The sequence below is a fragment of the Pisolithus orientalis genome (genome assembly GCF_024613125.1).
Source record: "Pisolithus orientalis strain OTSU chromosome Unknown F5J12scaffold_61, whole genome shotgun sequence".
Taxonomy (NCBI): domain Eukaryota; kingdom Fungi; phylum Basidiomycota; class Agaricomycetes; order Boletales; family Pisolithaceae; genus Pisolithus; species Pisolithus orientalis.
This window is the reverse complement of record NW_026260842.1, coordinates 30,893-47,416: the sequence shown is the minus strand read 5'-3', so window position 1 is coordinate 47,416 and position 16,524 is coordinate 30,893. Positions and strand designations below refer to the sequence as shown.

The 16,524-nt window shown below is 49.8% G+C and overlaps 6 protein-coding genes across 6 annotated transcripts; 5 read left to right on the top strand and 1 right to left on the bottom strand.

Annotated features, from left to right (window-relative positions):
- The first annotated feature begins 659 nt into the window (after positions 1 to 659).
- F5J12DRAFT_863577 (uncharacterized protein) lies at positions 660 to 1,867 on the top strand. The gene is made up of 3 exons (XM_051746975.1): positions 660 to 1,193; positions 1,278 to 1,370; positions 1,458 to 1,867. Exons 1-3 carry the CDS (start codon positions 714 to 716, stop codon positions 1,701 to 1,703), a joined length of 819 nt encoding a protein of 272 aa, XP_051595107.1. The 5' UTR covers positions 660 to 713; the 3' UTR covers positions 1,704 to 1,867.
- Positions 1,592 to 2,913, top strand: F5J12DRAFT_500500 (uncharacterized protein). The gene is made up of 3 exons (XM_051739736.1): positions 1,592 to 1,978; positions 2,098 to 2,348; positions 2,427 to 2,913. The coding sequence occupies exons 1-3, from the start codon at positions 1,942 to 1,944 to the stop codon at positions 2,748 to 2,750; spliced, it is 612 nt and encodes a 203-aa protein (XP_051595106.1). The 5' UTR covers positions 1,592 to 1,941; the 3' UTR covers positions 2,751 to 2,913.
- F5J12DRAFT_500501 (uncharacterized protein) lies at positions 2,914 to 3,473 on the bottom strand. The gene has a single exon (XM_051739737.1). The coding sequence runs from the start codon at positions 3,361 to 3,363 to the stop codon at positions 3,076 to 3,078; it is 288 nt and encodes a 95-aa protein (XP_051595105.1). The 5' UTR covers positions 3,364 to 3,473; the 3' UTR covers positions 2,914 to 3,075.
- Positions 3,474 to 5,016: 1,543 nt separating this feature from the next.
- Positions 5,017 to 7,216, top strand: F5J12DRAFT_897833 (uncharacterized protein; the record flags this gene model as incomplete). The annotated part of the gene is made up of 3 exons (XM_051748061.1): positions 5,017 to 6,146; positions 6,204 to 6,319; positions 6,381 to 7,216. 3 exons carry the CDS (start codon positions 5,017 to 5,019, stop codon positions 7,214 to 7,216), a joined length of 2,082 nt encoding a protein of 693 aa, XP_051595104.1.
- An 881-nt stretch (positions 7,217 to 8,097) lies between these two features.
- F5J12DRAFT_863565 (uncharacterized protein) lies at positions 8,098 to 10,595 on the top strand. The gene is made up of 20 exons (XM_051746974.1): positions 8,098 to 8,284; positions 8,341 to 8,650; positions 8,716 to 8,734; positions 8,792 to 8,870; positions 8,918 to 8,931; positions 8,995 to 9,096; positions 9,156 to 9,165; positions 9,219 to 9,236; positions 9,288 to 9,313; positions 9,363 to 9,388; positions 9,442 to 9,476; positions 9,526 to 9,550; positions 9,603 to 9,614; positions 9,667 to 9,713; positions 9,774 to 9,859; positions 9,916 to 9,975; positions 10,029 to 10,056; positions 10,109 to 10,166; positions 10,223 to 10,247; positions 10,297 to 10,595. Exons 2-20 carry the CDS (start codon positions 8,488 to 8,490, stop codon positions 10,451 to 10,453), a joined length of 990 nt encoding a protein of 329 aa, XP_051595103.1. The 5' UTR covers positions 8,098 to 8,284; positions 8,341 to 8,487; the 3' UTR covers positions 10,454 to 10,595.
- A 402-nt stretch (positions 10,596 to 10,997) lies between these two features.
- F5J12DRAFT_863548 (methyltransferase domain-containing protein) lies at positions 10,998 to 12,719 on the top strand. Its single transcript, XM_051746973.1, has 7 exons — positions 10,998 to 11,396; positions 11,451 to 11,491; positions 11,550 to 11,681; positions 11,739 to 11,954; positions 12,009 to 12,220; positions 12,283 to 12,336; positions 12,394 to 12,719. Exons 1-7 carry the CDS (start codon positions 11,155 to 11,157, stop codon positions 12,478 to 12,480), a joined length of 984 nt encoding a protein of 327 aa, XP_051595102.1. The 5' UTR covers positions 10,998 to 11,154; the 3' UTR covers positions 12,481 to 12,719.
- Positions 12,720 to 16,524: the final 3,805 nt, after the last annotated feature.

The window sequence follows — 16,524 nt, the reverse complement described above, 5'->3', positions numbered from 1 at the left end:
GAATATGTATTAGGACGGTGTGCCGAACTATTGTATCCATTGATGGAGCACGTACCCGCGGAACACATTCAACTACGGATTTATTCCGGAAAGAGAAGGACCTGTTAAAATAGACTATTGACGATTCCCGGACAGCCTCGAGTGCCTGTGATCGATAACTGAGGGGATCCAAGAGCAGATGTGTAGTTTAGAAAGCGGAAATAGAAACACCTTAGACATGGGAGGATCCGAAGTAAGTGATCCCTGCATCGGCTCAAAGCACCACGCTAATTAGTACACCACGCGAACTACCGTACCGACCCAACGAGTTCGGTATTGACACGAGGAAGAAACGAAGGAACGAGACGGAACTGTCCAGTTCCCACGGCGTTCCAACCTGCGGATAGGATCAAAAGTTGTTGGAACGCCCAAGGAGCAATTTCGAGTGGGAGTTGGGCAATTGCATAGTGTTCTTGTCTTTGGACACAGGGTTCTCATCATGATATATTCACAGGAGATCTACGCGCGCGCAGCTCCACGGCCAAGCAGCGCGTGTCAGATTTCTTACCATGACTCGAACTTTTCGGCCAGTTCAGGCAGCACCCACAGAACCTCCAAACTTGGTCATGGGCGTATCACGGAGTAGATACATATAAGATTGCGTTGCACTATCGACTTCTCACACGTTCTTAGCCAGCGACCACCAACTCGCTCCCCGCCTACAGTTTCACAAAATGTCTCAAGGTCGGACTCCAAATGATGCTGGCACTGGTACCACCCAGACACAGAACCGGGAAGCAATGATCCAGGATGCCGTCACGATTGCCGTGGAGACTGCTCTTAAGCCAGTCACCTCCAGTCTTGGCGATATCCAGGAACAGCTAGGTCCTGTTACCGACCACTTGGAGGAAAACACCGTTGCCGCGCATGGCCAGATGCTGCAAGACTGTCTCGGCCCACTGCAAGATATCCTTACTGCTGTCCAACCTGAGATCCTCAACGAGATGGGTCAGCGTTTCGCGCGGTTGGACAGCAATGTTGAGACACTGCAGAATCAGACCAAGACAGCGAATCAACACCTGGATGACCTCGGACAGTCGGTGCAGGTAACATTGGGTGTTGCAGCTGCGACCGGCAAACGGGTTGGGGACATCACCAATGACCAGCAAGTTACAAATAGGCATGTTAATGACCTTGTTATCGACTCACGTCAGGTCCGTTGCAGATTGATCCCCTACCTATTCTTCCCCCATGCGTTCTGACTGATCCATTTCTGTGGTGTTTGTATACTTCTGTAGATATATAATTTCGGTTGCGGTCCGGGATTTGTTCGTCAATTCAAGACCATACCCTTCATTCGCACAGACGGCGAAATTCAATCACCAAACGACGTAAGTGTAGGATCTCTATTCTTTGGGGCGTTTCCTGACATTTGTTGGCTTTGTCTGTTACATATACTATCGCGCGCTCCCGTGTAGCTTGGCTTGCCTTCACTGTGGGACATCCGCGTGATAAATAACTTAACGGACCACCAGCTTGATCAGTACTTGGAAGGATACGGGATCGAACACAACGGGTTGGATCGCGAGGCGAAACTGTCCAAGCTCGCAGGGCACATCGGTTGTGCGCCTATTGATCGCTCTAGTTCGCACAGCATGACCCTGTACTTCATGTTGATAATGGGATGTCTCTTGTACTTATACTTTCCCCAGCTATTTGCTTGAGCTATAACTTACTCTGTTGTTATGTGTAACCCCTATTAGCCTGTACTATGGTCTTTACTGCCTGTTTTCTACTTGTAGTGTCAGTTTCATGACGTCGTTTGTTTATGGACCTACATAGCTTTCAGGTCTCCTGATGGTGGCTATGAGTTGGACTCCATCTCCGCTCGGAAGTGCTGACATCATGATGTCACTCCCTGCCTCAGTCGCCGAGTGACCGCCTTTCCCGCATCCGTTCATCATGACCTCTGAAACAGCTAGAACATACACCTTTCTCGGTAAGCAACTGCGCTTCACTACATGGGGTAAGCTAGCATGACTCACGGGTACCGTCTGTTTGTTCGTACTCTCATGACGTCCATGACACCCCTAAATACATCCTCCATTGCCCTTGCAGTAACACTGATTCTTCTTGTCGCTGTCACATTCACCGTCATAGCTCGTAGTATTATTCTCCGGCGACGAGATCGGCAGTTACTTGCTCAAGCAACGAATGAGCGATTTGCTGCGGATGTGGGACCGTCGATTTACGGAACACGGAGACGACAGAGAGTCGTCGGTGAGAAACCTGCCCTGTGGCAGATGTGGACCCGGAGTCCCGACGATGTACGCAAGGAGTGTGGGCGGGTGGTCTGGACTGACATCAAGGCAAGTCTCACCCCCATCCCTTCCTGCGGAGAAGTTCTAACTAATATATCCGTGGTCGGCCCCGTCCCCGCTATCTAGCCTGTGAGTATCGCATATATCGACAAGGAAGAGGACAAGGAGCAACCACCCCAGTGTCCGCCACTCTTACGAACGCAAAAAGTCCGGGGGCCATTTCACAGACATCCCCCATCTTCGCAGGAATCATCCACTTCGTTACCCTGTTTCGAAGCACCATCTTCGGGTCTGAGTGATACCTTCCAATTACGCATTTCCGTACTTGTAGCGATGCCCGCGCCCGAATATTCCGCTTCCTTTTCACCTCCGTGGAAAGACAGACCACTTGAAGTGGATCGTCTTCCCCCAATAGAAATTGGCGTTGTGGAAATGGATGTTCACGGGTGATTTTCTTTACTGGACTACATCGGATTGTATACTCTTATGCATGGAAAGGACTATGGAACTGTACCGTACTGTACATGTATTAATTCCCCTGAACCCTCGAGTCAGCGCTTTCGCCTATGTTGAGGATATCGGCTTGGGCCAGCTCAAACAAGGGTACTTGACGCAGTGTAGGTGTTGTCAGGAGTATTCAGATTGAACAGACGTTAATGCTGATGTGTTGTCAGAGGGTGGAAGCTACCCTCGCATGCGCCTGTAGGCTGTTTGATGACCGCCATCCTCCCGGGCCAACTCATCTAGGTTCACTCGCGAACACGGGGTGACGTTTTCATGGTGGTGATCGAAGCCGAAGGCAATGTAGTTTGCGCCAGGACGACTTGCGGTGAGTATGCCCTTGGACAGCAGAATCCAGCGTGGGTCGTGATGTGCGAGACTGAACGGAAATCGGAGACAAGCGAAACAGCAGTGGCTGGGTTATCAACACTGCGACAATGGTACTGACCAGCGCAAAGAAAACAAGAATATGAATATGAGGGTGAAAAGTCAGGGAACCACAAAAAGATGTTGTCAATATCGAGATGACTCTGCCCCGACGAGGGTATCTGCGCATGCGCATTCGAAGTAGATAGACTTATTGATTCATCGCCGACGGGTGCACATAATGCGATCTGGACGTTGGAGCAGTGGGAGAGAGCAATGAGCTGAGCTTGGGGCAAGCACCAAGATCATCTGCCTAACTGACCTTGTGTGTCCGCGTCTCCGTCCGTCTGACTAAGCCCAGTGTGGCTGTGTCTTAACCTCGGGCCTCCACTACAACGTCGTGGAGAGGAAGGCAATGACTTCATTTTACTTTGGCCTACATATGTGGCAGGAATGGATCCGAATTTCGAAGCGGTCGGTAAGTTTGCCAGGTCTGGAGCTGGGCTGGCGTATTCGTGGAGTTATCGTGTCGTCCTTGCTTTTCTGTCCACTGGTGAGAGGAAAGACAACGAGGTAGAAAGGAGGGCTAACATTTCCAGGGACTTTCCACCTGTCGCGATCGACGTTGGTGCAGGGAATCCTTCGGCACGCACACGAAACTGGACAGGACCTATTGGTGAATATGCCAGTTGGAAGAAGGGAATCGACTCATGTCGACCCCGAAGTCACGTTTGTATCTGCTTAACTAGCGCGGAAGTTTAGAGTGATTTCGCCCCATTGGGTGCGTACTGTCCCGAGAGTGACGTTTTTCGACATTACCATCCGGCCGAGTATGAGGATCGGTTACTAATGTGGGTACCAGGAGTGCTCGACATCACGAACCCTACTAAGGTAGCGTATGGCGTAGTGGTGCAAACCGGGTGGATAGATTAACCGGTCGCGTGGTTGAGTTTTCGCGATAGGCTTCTCGGATCTCCAATATTCCTGGGTGTTCGAGGGTGTCATGGGTACCTTGGTATTCCGAGAAGGCAAGGGAATGTTCCTTACTCGCCGGAGAAGTAAAGTTTCCCCGGACTTGGATGGCGTCGCGTAACTGAGAAGGTGTGGATGGATAGATTGCTGTTGTGGAGTAAAAGGATTGTTCGGCAGGAATTCTCGTGTCTTCAGCATGAAGCAGAGTTAGTCGGTATCCGAGGGCAACAAAATGATTGCTGAAGTGAGCCTTTCGGGATTCGCTCTGACACATCACGGAACCCACGGCTGAACATTATCACATCAGCAGGATCAACCTGGACTCTCGGAACAGGGCTTTTACGTGGGTGTTCCGAGGGATATTTAGACTTCGGAAGTGAGCCTGGATAGCTTTTCGTTACGGGGAGAATCGCCAACGAAACACACGGACGATCCGACGACTTCGTCGCTGCACGGAGTCGGAGCTGTGCATGGGAATGATGGTGTCACCACTACGATCAAACTGTATCATGTATGGCAGGGGCTCAAACGGTTGTAGTGCGAGACAAACGGATGAGCTGATATTGCGGAGAGTGTGGGTGTGGGTGGTTTAGAAGTGTAAAGATGCCACGTATTAGCAAAATGTGCCGGGAGGAACATGGCCATAAAAAGACTCTTCGGGCCTCAGGGACAAACTGCGTGAGACATGTTCGGCTGATAGCTGGTAAGACACCCTGATAAGAGAGATGTGCTTTTCACTGTGCGATGGAACCGGGGACGGATGTGGTGCGAGCGGGGAGCGGTGCAGTACAGTGCAAGGCTGTACTCGGAGAGTAGCCTCGTTGCAATACAATATATATCGGCAACGGCTGTTGGACGTCGAGAATGTAACCTCAAGATGAGAGTGGCTGGGCTGGAGACGGCTCTGGTATTTTTTTCGAAACAGGTGCCTGACAGTAGCAGTCCCACATCACAGACAGCCGAAAAAGAGCAACGCACGACTGCGACCACCACTACTACGATGACGAGCTCAGCGATGGGTGCGATGGACGGGACGGCGGTGATGGCAGAGTCCAACAGTAATAATAATAATACTAATCCACCTGCTGGGGTGCGGTCAACAACCATTTTGGGTTCTTTTCTTCGTGCCAGTCGACCGCGGGGCGTCTCCGCTTCCCAACAGCAGCAGCCTCAACAGCCCTCCCCCGCTGCGCAAGACACTCCCCCGTCCCCGTCCCCGTCCCCACCAGCGGTGCCCAGTCTAACCTCTCCAGTTCCACCCCCAAACCACCGCAGAAGGTCGTTTGCCCCCCAGGCACTCGTCATCCCACCCTCGAATCCACCCCAGGCGTCTTCCGGTCTCGGCATCTCCCATATCCTCAGGCGAAGACGCTCGATCGGTGGCACTGGCCCCAACGCCCTCAGCCCGACTCCCGTCTCTCCCTCCTCAGAGATCCCCCCATCCACTACGACGTCCACCCTCACCCCCAATCCCAATCCCAATCCCAATCCCAATCCCAACAGTAACATGCCAAATGCCCTACCCCAGGTCAACCACACCGCCTCATCTGGCAGCCCTTCCCAAACCTACCGCATCCGACTCGTCCCACACCTCGACTCCCGTCGCACTCTTCGCTTCGAGCCTATCACCCGTGATCTCAAAGATGACGACTCTCCCCTCCGCATCGGGCGTTTCACCGATCGTGCAGGCTTGACCCTCGCAGCTCAAAATGCTCACAACTCCAGCAAACTCGCCTTTAAATCCAAAGTCGTCTCTCGTGCCCATGCAGAGATTTGGCTGGAGAACGGAAAGTTTTTCATCCGAGACACCAAGTCTTCTTCCGGGACATTTTTGAACCACTTGAGGCTGTCGACTGCTGGACACGAATCCAGACCGTTCCAACTACGTGACGGTGACATTCTTCAGCTCGGCGTCGACTATCAGGGTGGATCAGAGGATATTTACAAGTCTGTCAAGATAAGAGTCGAAGTCGGAAGGGAATGGCAAGCTTCCGCGAATGCATTCAAGTAAGCCCTGTCATGTGGACCGACGTATACACCAGAGCTAATTCACTCTACGGTAAGCATGAATGCGATCACCCAGCTTAAGGAGCTCGGCGTGGGCACAGACCCACTCAAACAAGGAGAAATCAAAGGGAATAAACGTCCCTCCAAACAAAACATACCGGACTGCTGCATCTGTAAGTCGTCCCACATCTACTTCTGCGCATACGACGGGCAGAGCTGATCTTCTGTGCGCAGGCCTATTCGCCGTCACGATCCGCCAAGCCCTCTTCATAGCACCCTGCTCACATGCCTTCCATTACAAATGTATACGACCCCTACTCGAAAAACACACCACCGCATTTTCGTGCCCCCTCTGTCGCAGTTTTGCAGACCTCGAAGAGGATGTCGAAGTCGAACCTCAAGCGGACGAAGCGGACGAAGAAGAGGATCTTGAGGGCGTCGAGGCCAGGGCGACTGGAGGCGGTGTAGGCAATGCCGAATGGGATGCCCCTCATGATCCCGTCTCTGCGCCGATCGAGGTCTCCTATAATACCCATACCCACGCACGCGACCGTGACCGCACGTCACACAATCACCACCGCGACAACAACCACCTTACTGCACCACCTCATTCCCAGCCTCGTGACGGCGCCGAGACGGAAGTAGAAACAGAAATGGGACATGAAACACACCGTTCGCGTCGACCACGTGTCACTGTACGCACGGAGGGACATATCGTCGTTCCTGCTACACCCGCTTCAGTGCCTACCCCCGGTGCGGCCCGTGGTACTAGTAACACCGCCCCTGGGGTCCCACCAACGCACCCACGCGATACCGACGAAGAAATGATCGATGGAGACCTCGACGCTGACCTGTACGCCGACGAGCCCGATCTCGCCGATGCATGGATAAGACGCGTTCGACCGGTACAGAGAGAGGAGGGGTCGGAGGGTGAAGACGGAGGAGAGGGCGAAGGGAGCCGGAGTGGGAGTGGGAGCCTCGAGGGCGGGATGAGTGTGGGCTTGGGGATGAGTATGGGGATGATAGTGGATCCCGAGGGGACCGTGAGTAATGGAAAGAGGAAGCGGTGACCGACACGTCGATGGTGGGTGACGGCCCCGGGAGGGCGATACAGTTCTGTCGGTGCATCGTCTGGCGAACGATGGATACGTCCACTCCTTGTCACATCGCATTCCTGGGTTGTCGATACTTCACGATGGTCTCGTTTGCGCTGATTCAGTCTATCGGCCCGAATACCCTAACACTCGTTCCTTCGTTCTTCCGCAGGCCTCTGCTCTCTGCATTCGATATCCCTTGGCGTCGAAGCGGTCGACGAGCCCGGACGTTCCATCCATTCATTCGTTAGCACATCTGTAAAACGCATCCACATCCCTCTCTAATCACAGCGCATAAAAGAACTGATACAAAGGCTATTCCACCATCAACTCGCTTTCCCTTATACACCTTGCTTAGCTTCTGTCGGCTTTCCCTTCTCACACTTGATCTCTCTTTTCCGAGTCCAATATTTTTTCTTGTGTTATGTGAAATGTGGTGATGCATGAGTCTGTTGGATAGTATATTAAGTACATAGGCGTGTAATGCAACGGCTGTTTATTTCCGGTGATTCTCACCGTTGCAAGAGGAGCGCAACCGAATCATCTCCACAGTATGGGGAATGTGCTCGTGTCAGCGTCTGCATTCACCCATGCCAGCTTCAAACCCATGGGTCATATTTAACGGTCATATTTAAGTTTTATATCAATGAAGCCGACGATTGAACTACGGATAAAGATACCGGCGACCAGGGCTGCCAGCTGAGTCACAGGGGGAACGACTCGATGTGGCCTGACGTTTGACGTCCAGCTACCCACGCACACGAATCCTTACCTGTTTCAGAAAGTTGAATTCGGCGCGCCGAGTACGTGGGCGGTATACCCTGAAAGCAAGAGTTGGAACGCATGTTGGCGGGACAGAAAAGCTGAGCCACATCAATGTCAGCGCTTCAGCCCTGTAGTCTGGCTATCATAAAATTTCCTTGGCTTCCCTTGGTTCAATACAATGCACAATTTTTTCTTATCCATGTTCGCATTATACTCAGGGTCATCCGACAAGGTACGACCAACGTTTCAACTGGACCATTCAGTGCGGAAAGTTAAAATGTGGTGGTGTACGCCTTTTGGTATTAGTGTTCATCTGACGCACTTAACCTCCTCAGAGCTAGCCCCGTAATACTTATGTAACTAAATACTCGGATTGATCAGGAACTTCAAGACCCTAGGAGTCTCGTGATGTTAGGCAGGAACAGCTGAGTCTAATCCCCTTGTTGCTGCGCCCTTAGGCGTTTTTCGCCAGGTTCGTATGTATGCACCACTCGGAAGCCTATCAACTATTACGATCGGCAACATTTTGGATGGATGATTTACTATATGAAAGCTTGGACTCTACGCCCCAATTCTCCTCTAACAACAGTGTCCTCATGTCAAAACCATTACCCGTCGGGGACATACAAAAGTCCACATTCGTAGGTGAGCTTTCTTTCTTTGTCTGCCGTTTGGACGTGCGTATCATGCCGAGTATCTTCCTTGCGAAGGATTCAATATCGCTCTTCTGTGAGTGACATATTCTATGTACTTGTAATGAAGCTGACCGAATGCATACCGCGACAGTATGTTTGGTGTCTCCCTATGCCAAAACTATTATTACTTCCGTATGTTCCCGAAGGACAATATATTCCAGAAGTGTCTGGTCAGTTCTCTATGTTCTGTTCGACGGCCTCCTGATCCCGGTGTTAGGTAGGGTTGATATGGTAGGTGACGCGTGAGGATGCCAATGCCAATATTGCAGAAGTCTAAGCGCTGTAAATGCATAGGGTTGGAAGTACTTTCCAGATCTATTGCATGATAACGCTCCAAGGCCATTTTCTTGTCACAGGACATCATAGTGACCCTGGAAACTTGCCTGCTTTACCCTGGTACGCAGATTCCTTATGTCAAATTTTCGTCGAACTCACGTCTATCAACATTATTCTAGGCAGGGCACGGTGAGTTCTTGTCGCGTAGGAAGCCCTCAGTTTGAATAACATTAAGAGCAAAGGCGAATGCTGTACAAATGGTAATTTACGTTCTAGCTCGAGCAGACGGACGAATCTGAACCGATTCATAGTTCTCGATTCCGTTCATTGTGCAGTGGTAAAGGCTTTCATAATGTCATAATATGGACTAAACTGACCACCACAAGCTTTTACGGTTGGAGACTGTGGATAAGTAAGAAACGATAGCAAACTTCATATGTGTTACTCTACTTATTTTTCATTTAGTCAGTGGTGGGAATGTCTTGCTCGTTGCTTCTGTGGTATGTGTGCCGCTTTCCTCACCAGAGATTATACGTAGACTGCTACCAGATACTGTTCAGTGCTGCCACGTTCCGTAGGTAAATCAACAAGTTCCTGTGTCCTATGGTACTTATAAACTTTCTCAGTGAGCAGCGTGGGTATGTCTGTCCTCTACTAGCGTCCCGCATCGCAGATGATGACGGACTCTAGGATTTATATTTGGGCTTGAATTACCGATGTTCGCCTTGCGTGCGGCGGTAGGTTAACGACACCTTTCCCGAAAGACATTAGCGCTCCATTGGTGCTCTTACCTGTAGTTTTCTGCAACAGGTGTTATCGCAGACGTATTGATTACGGGTTCGGTATACTATTATCTCAGGCCGAGCCGCTATGGAATGAAAAGGTCCGCATACATATCAATTGCTGCTGTTTCTCTGCATTAAAAACGTTCTCTTCAAGAGCAGAAACTGCCGTCCAACATATTGTGACCGTGACCATTAACATGGGAGCATTGACAAGGTATCTTTTCTCCCAGTCGACTTCGTTTGTACGTTTCTGAATCTATTCTACAGCATTATTGCGTTGTGGCTCTGGATAACGGTTTGTTTTTACCAGATACTCTTCCGTTCCATGCGTCTCTAAAGAGAGGTAGTGGCTTACACAAGGGGCGATTCCTCCGATCTCCACTCCGCTCATGATAACTAGCCAGTGTGAGTAGCCCCGCTTTGCGGATGAGATACAATGAATTGATGACCTGAAAAACAAGCATATGTCAATTCCATTCTTGCAGTGTACGTTCCACAAAGCTCGCCTTGTAGATGGTAGCTCTTAACTTACCAGATTAAATGCGAGGGCCCAAGAGCCGCAGAGGCCGCGTAGTCCAGACAAGCCACTTACTTTTGGACTTATGAGCTTATCCATACCGGAACATCTGAGCAGCCGGAGAAAGAAATCAGTTTGTCCTCTAGACGCACCCGAGTGTGCCGTGGCAGCGTAGTCACCGAAATATAAACACATTGTGTTCCGTGCTGCACTATGGAAGTCGGAGTGCCCAATTATTCTCCTCGTTCTCGTTGATCCGCCATCCGAGTCCAAGGATCGCCCTACTGTCCACGGATATTTCTGTCCTGTTGGTCTAACTGGCTTCGTGTCAAAGTTGTTCAGCTACTTCAGAAGGTGTGTAATATACTGCTGAAATCACGGACTCGCGTGTCAGCAGTCTCGTGGAAGTGACTCTTCGAAGGTCATCGGCGCTGGGGATGGAAGCCGAAGGACAGACTTTACCACTGAGTGTCGACTTCACGTCGTAATCTATTTACACAGCAGCGGGGTCTCTGTATTTGTAGAGGAACCTGTGTGCGGCTACCGGTTGCGATGGTCTGAGTTGAACGATATCAGATTGGTAGTTGATGAGAACCGGCTCGGTTCACCACCGGTTCGCGGGCATGTGTTTTCCGTATATGGTTCTTGGACTGCCTTCATTGATGAACTGGTTTGTGCGAGCTGACGGTGAGAAACGCGTATCATATTGGTCCTACTGCACCACAGCGCTTTTCTAAAACGACCGCAGCACGAACAGCAACGGCGAAGGCGACAAGAAAGAACATCCTGCCTCAAGCATAGGATTTCTTCTCTGGCCTCCATCCTTGCACGTTTCAAGACCGTTCCAGCAGCGGTATTAACATTCTGGTGTTGGATATGCCATCCAGCTGGAACAGACACCCTCGCTACTTGCTCTTAATAGCGCTGGTCATTTCGGCCACCGTGTACCTCCTGATTCCTTCCCAGCCATTGGTTTCATCCGATTCTTTCGCATCTTTGATTCGCGACACAAGCCTACCAGCCCGTTTACAACGTGCAGAACGTGTCTATCAGAATGTCGTTTCAGACCGAAAAGATATGATACGAAAATACGGTCCAACTTCCCGACACATACACATGTATGTTCCCCCGCTCTGACTTCTGTGGTTTTCCATAGGTGACCCTTTGTACAGGTTCCCTCCCGACAAAGACCCATGGCCAGCCTACACGACTTGTACGCCTATTTCGTCGGCCTAGTCAATGTTTCCAATGATGTCGTTTTGCGTATTTAGGGAGCTTCTTTCCTCCTGCTTTCGATTGTCCGCATGAGATGGAACGAATAGGTGCTCTGGGTGACGGTGGAAAATGGACTTGTGGTCTCTCTCGCCTAGAGCGCAAGCCGGACTGCATTATATACACGTTCGGTGGGTCCTTTCACATATCCGTATAAATAATTTCCTCGTATACCTCGCATGGTGCAGGCATGTACTACGAAACGTCCTTCGAAGCAGAGATGCTAGAACGTACGCAACACTGTCAAGTTTGGGGATACGATTATCGTTCCAACTCGTTCGGCTCCAGCAAACTGAATAACTATCGTGCCCACTTCTTCCCTTACGGCCTCGCGCACGTGGATGCGCACAGCCCACATGACGAGCAGAAGTTGTACACACTCAAGACGTTGATGGAAATGAACAGTACGTCTGTCGTTCATGATACATGGAGTCCAATACGATTCGCCAACTACACAGAACACACCCACATCGACATTCTCAAAGTCGACGTGGAAGGATGGGAATTCGAAGTACTCGCACAAATTTTGCAACCTTACATCACATCGGGGGAGCCTCTTCCATTTGGACAGCTACTAATTGAGATTCACACATGGGAGAAGAAATTTGAGGAATTTTTGTCGTGGTGGGAGGCGCTAGAAGCTGCTGGACTGAGGCCTTTCATGACAGAAGTATGATCTACTCTTTCACCATGTATCTGTTATCCCCAGGTCGCTGATGTGACTTCGTTCAGGTGAACCTTGTGTACCAAAATTACAACAGGGGCAAGTCCACGGATCTCGCGGAGGTGTGTATCATCGCGGATACTACTTCCGTTGGATGTGAATTATTCATCATATACTAGTACTCGTTCATCAACGTCAAAGGAAGCAATATCTTCATCTCTGATCCTCCAACGGCACCAACGGGTACGACTGATGGCAACGAATAGAGGGAGATCTATATGGCAATGCTCTAAATAGCTTCGGTGACAGCTATGTAGGTTTGTTACAGTGCTATGGAAATGTTGTGAAGTGAGACCCTAGCCTGGACCATCGTTGCAAGCAAGGCGTGTTTGGAATGCACTGGGAGCACTGTCAGTTCACACTCTGGGGACTGCTACTCAGTGCTCATCAGATTCGATATGTACCACTATTAGAATATCGTAGCAATATTGTTACCAGACATGAGCTTCGGCAGAAACCTTGTTCACAAATTGAGCATGAAGTCAAAGCGTCGAGTTTCGAATACTTTAGATTTTTGCGTATAAGATGATTGTTACAAGTTATGTATCATTCGCAAGGGCAAACACTCCAATATGCCATTTAATATATGGGTGGCACCACTGGCATTGTCTCGTTGCCATGGTGGGAATAACGTACGGCTGTTGTGAGATTTTGATGAGAAATTACTGATGACACACCCAAGCGAGTACTTACGAATGGAAGACAGGAGGTTGATGAGGCTCGACAGATATACAGCGTTGTGGTGGGGTACGGCTGCCAAGAATCGACTGGTTAAAGTGTGATCGTACAATAATACACGAGATATGATAGGGCCGCTTTGAAATTTTGACGTGAAACGACTTCAGACATACCAGAGCGAGTACTTGCGCATCGAAGGCGAGTGATTGACTGGGTTACAGAGTTATGCTGGAACACGGGGATTGACTAGTAGCAGTGACTGATTGCAGTGCTACTATAGGGTAAATATAGTAAAAGGTTCCCACAGCGCGAAAAACGCGACCACCACAGCCACAATGTCCTGTAAACAAGGTAACCACGAATGGAATGGAACCTGTGCACCAGCGTCAAACGTGTCTACAGCAACAGCGACCCAACTCGTTCCTTCAAACCCTCAGCTCATCTATCTAAACTCACGAACCGTACGCGAAAACTACTCGATGGCTACAAAGCAGACGAAGAGGCGTTCGCTCTTAGGCTCGAAATTATCCAATGCTGCATCTAACCATTCCTCGGTGCGCCACTCATACCTTAAATGCAAGCGATCCACTCACGAGGGGCCACCGTCTCAGACTCCCGCTGAAGATATCGCCTCTAACTCTGAAAAGTCGGGGAATGCTTCCCATAGAGCATTTGCCAAGTTGAAGCATTTCTTTCATCGTTCTACCGTTGATGTATATGATCTACAATGCTCTGTTACTGTCAGAGTTCTAAGTACCATCTTGTTTGACAGACGGAAATTGATGAGATCCAAGACCTAAGCGACACAGATCTCAAACCCCTCAAAGATTTCAACGAGGTGGTCGCTAATTATCCCAAGGTTCGCATTTCGTTATTGTATCTATACAATGATTCTGAATACGCACAAGGTCCACCCGTACCCACAGGTTGTGCTAGGAATCTTTACTAACATCTCTCAAGTACATTTTTTACTCCTGTAGTTTATTCTCATCTCACGCAATCCTCCACAAGTCGTTCGTGAATCAAGCGAGTGTGGACAAGGGGATATCAAGCCTTTTTGATACTATCAAGAGAGTCTACGAATTCCTCGCGGAAGAAGATACCCCCAAGAAAATGATTAACAAGAAAGTCACTGTCGATACCTCCGCGAAGCCCTCGTGGTATACTTATGCAAAGCCCGCGCCCGAGCCCACTGCCGACACTCCGCCAAAGATTACGCTCGATACCTCCGCAACGGCTGCGCTCGATACTCTTGCAAAGATTGCGCAGGTAACCAGCGACTCTACGCAGTTCATCAGAAACTATTCTATGACGAAGCGTTTCTGTAGGTCTTACCACGTCCTTCTCGACTTGACATGTCTGATGCGACACATTCTCAGGGAAAAGAACGGGAAAGGACACTCTTTCTGAGACGCAGACCATCGTCAATGCTTGCACAAAGACTCTAGATGACTTGATGCAACAATACCGCGACCCTAAGGAAGACGATGCTGAGATTCAAATTAACACATACCGTGGACTTGGAGATATCAGTCTTGAAGGCTTGGCTTGTGCAGATGGCGCAGGCCTGTTCGACTCCAGGAGATGCTTGGATGGTACTAGAACGGAGGTCCTTACGGAAATTGTCAGCTGGGTCTACAACACAAATGAAGACGTGCCGCGCATTCTCTGGCTGAACGGGCAGGACGGTGCTGGGAAGTCGACCATTGCCCATACAATCGTTCGATGGTTTACGGACGCCGGAGGGCTCGGAGCGTGCTTCTGCTTCGCTCGTGACAGGCTGGTAGAGCGCCGTGAAGAAAGAATATTTACAACCATCGCACGCGATTTGGCAGAGAGCGACCTCGCATTTCGGCGAGCTTTGGCCGATGCGGTCTCGAAAGACCCTTCCTTGAAGACTACGTATGATGTTACGTTGCAGTGGCAGCGACTCATTTTGGAACCGTTGTCGAAGGTTAGCGGAAGGATAGTTGGGAACGTGGTCGTGTTGATCGACGACTTGGATGAAAGCGGCCCAGACACATCGAGGAGCCACATTCTGTCCCTTTTCACGTCGGCAGCAGCTGTCCATCTACCCGCAAATTTACGCATCTTGCTGACGTCCAGGCCGTTGCCAGACATCGAACCTGTCCTACGTGCTGTTTCACATGTGAAGGTGATCTCATTGGACGAGTTGCTTGAGGAGTCGGCACGCGATATTACCTTTTGGGTTCAACAGGACCTCTCCCGTGCTCGCGACATCGGAACCACGGATATCCAGATGCTGGTCGAGAGGGCGAATGGTGCATTTGAGTGGGCTCGTCTCGCTTGCGACTACATCAAGCCAAACAGGCCGGGTCAGACAGCATGGGAACGCTGGGAGGAGCTCATGGCATTGGAGTCAAAAGGTCGGAGAACCTTGTTGGATGCCGTACATGAACAGGTCTTGGACGGCATTATCCCTAACGACCGGCTTACTGTGTCACGATTCCAGTCGGTGATGAAGCAGGTTATGTCGGCAAAGAAGCCGATGACTATTGATGCGTTGAACGTGCAACGCAAGCAATTCCCGAATGAGGAGGACCTTTATGACGTGGGGATCATCGTTGAATTCATGCGCACCTTATTGGTGGGTATCCATAACAGGTCCTCCCCCGTCCGACTTCGCCATGGGTCATTTTATGACTGTGTCACTGATCCTGAGCGGAGTCCGACGTACTTTGTTTGCCATGCATCTGAGCTGCGTTGAAGCTGGTGAGTGTTTATCTACCTGCTCCCCATTTACGATTTACTTGAAGAATATTTAGTTGAAGCATACCTCACTTCGTACTAGCCTTTTCACGTGAAAGCTGCGGCTTAAGCTAGTGCACATGAGAGATGAGTAATTGCCAAGGTTTTTGTGTTCCAATTGTGTTGTATGATTGTACCCCAAGTTGTCCTGATATATGTATACCAGTGAAATTCGTTGCCTCATTGTCAGTGTGCCCAAGAGGATGGCAATGCAAACTTTGAAGACACTGATGCCCATTGATGGGAGCACCACCACCACCACCCTAATGCATTATTCTTTACCCTAGATAGTATCATTTGTCACCCTTTTGTCATGGCTGTTTTTTTAAAAAAAGCATGCATGAATTTGATAATCAGTGGGACACTAAACACCACAGTGGTAGTATGGGGGACTATGTGATAGCACAAAAAACATCAACAGGGCATGAAATGGACAAAGAATGTGCCAGTCTCTGACATCAGCAAGTGAATGTAGACATAAATGAGAACTCTGGCACAAGAATAAAAGGGATTTTTGATGTACAGAGCAAAGGAAAGCTGAACAAAGCAAGCAAAAGCAAGAATGGTGATTCTACTTCAAGTGATGAGCATGTTTACCTCCTCCAGCACCAGCAGAAAAAGAATTTGCATTGGCAGACCTGCACTTCTCACCAGCAGATGCACCTTCAGTATTCTTCTCAACAATGTTGGTAAATGTGGGGCACTGAGGGACACTGAGCTTCTCCTCATGGGAATCCAGAAGGGTAGCAGCAGCAACCTCATGCAGAAGAGGAAGGCCAGAAAACTTGCCAGGGTGCACATAT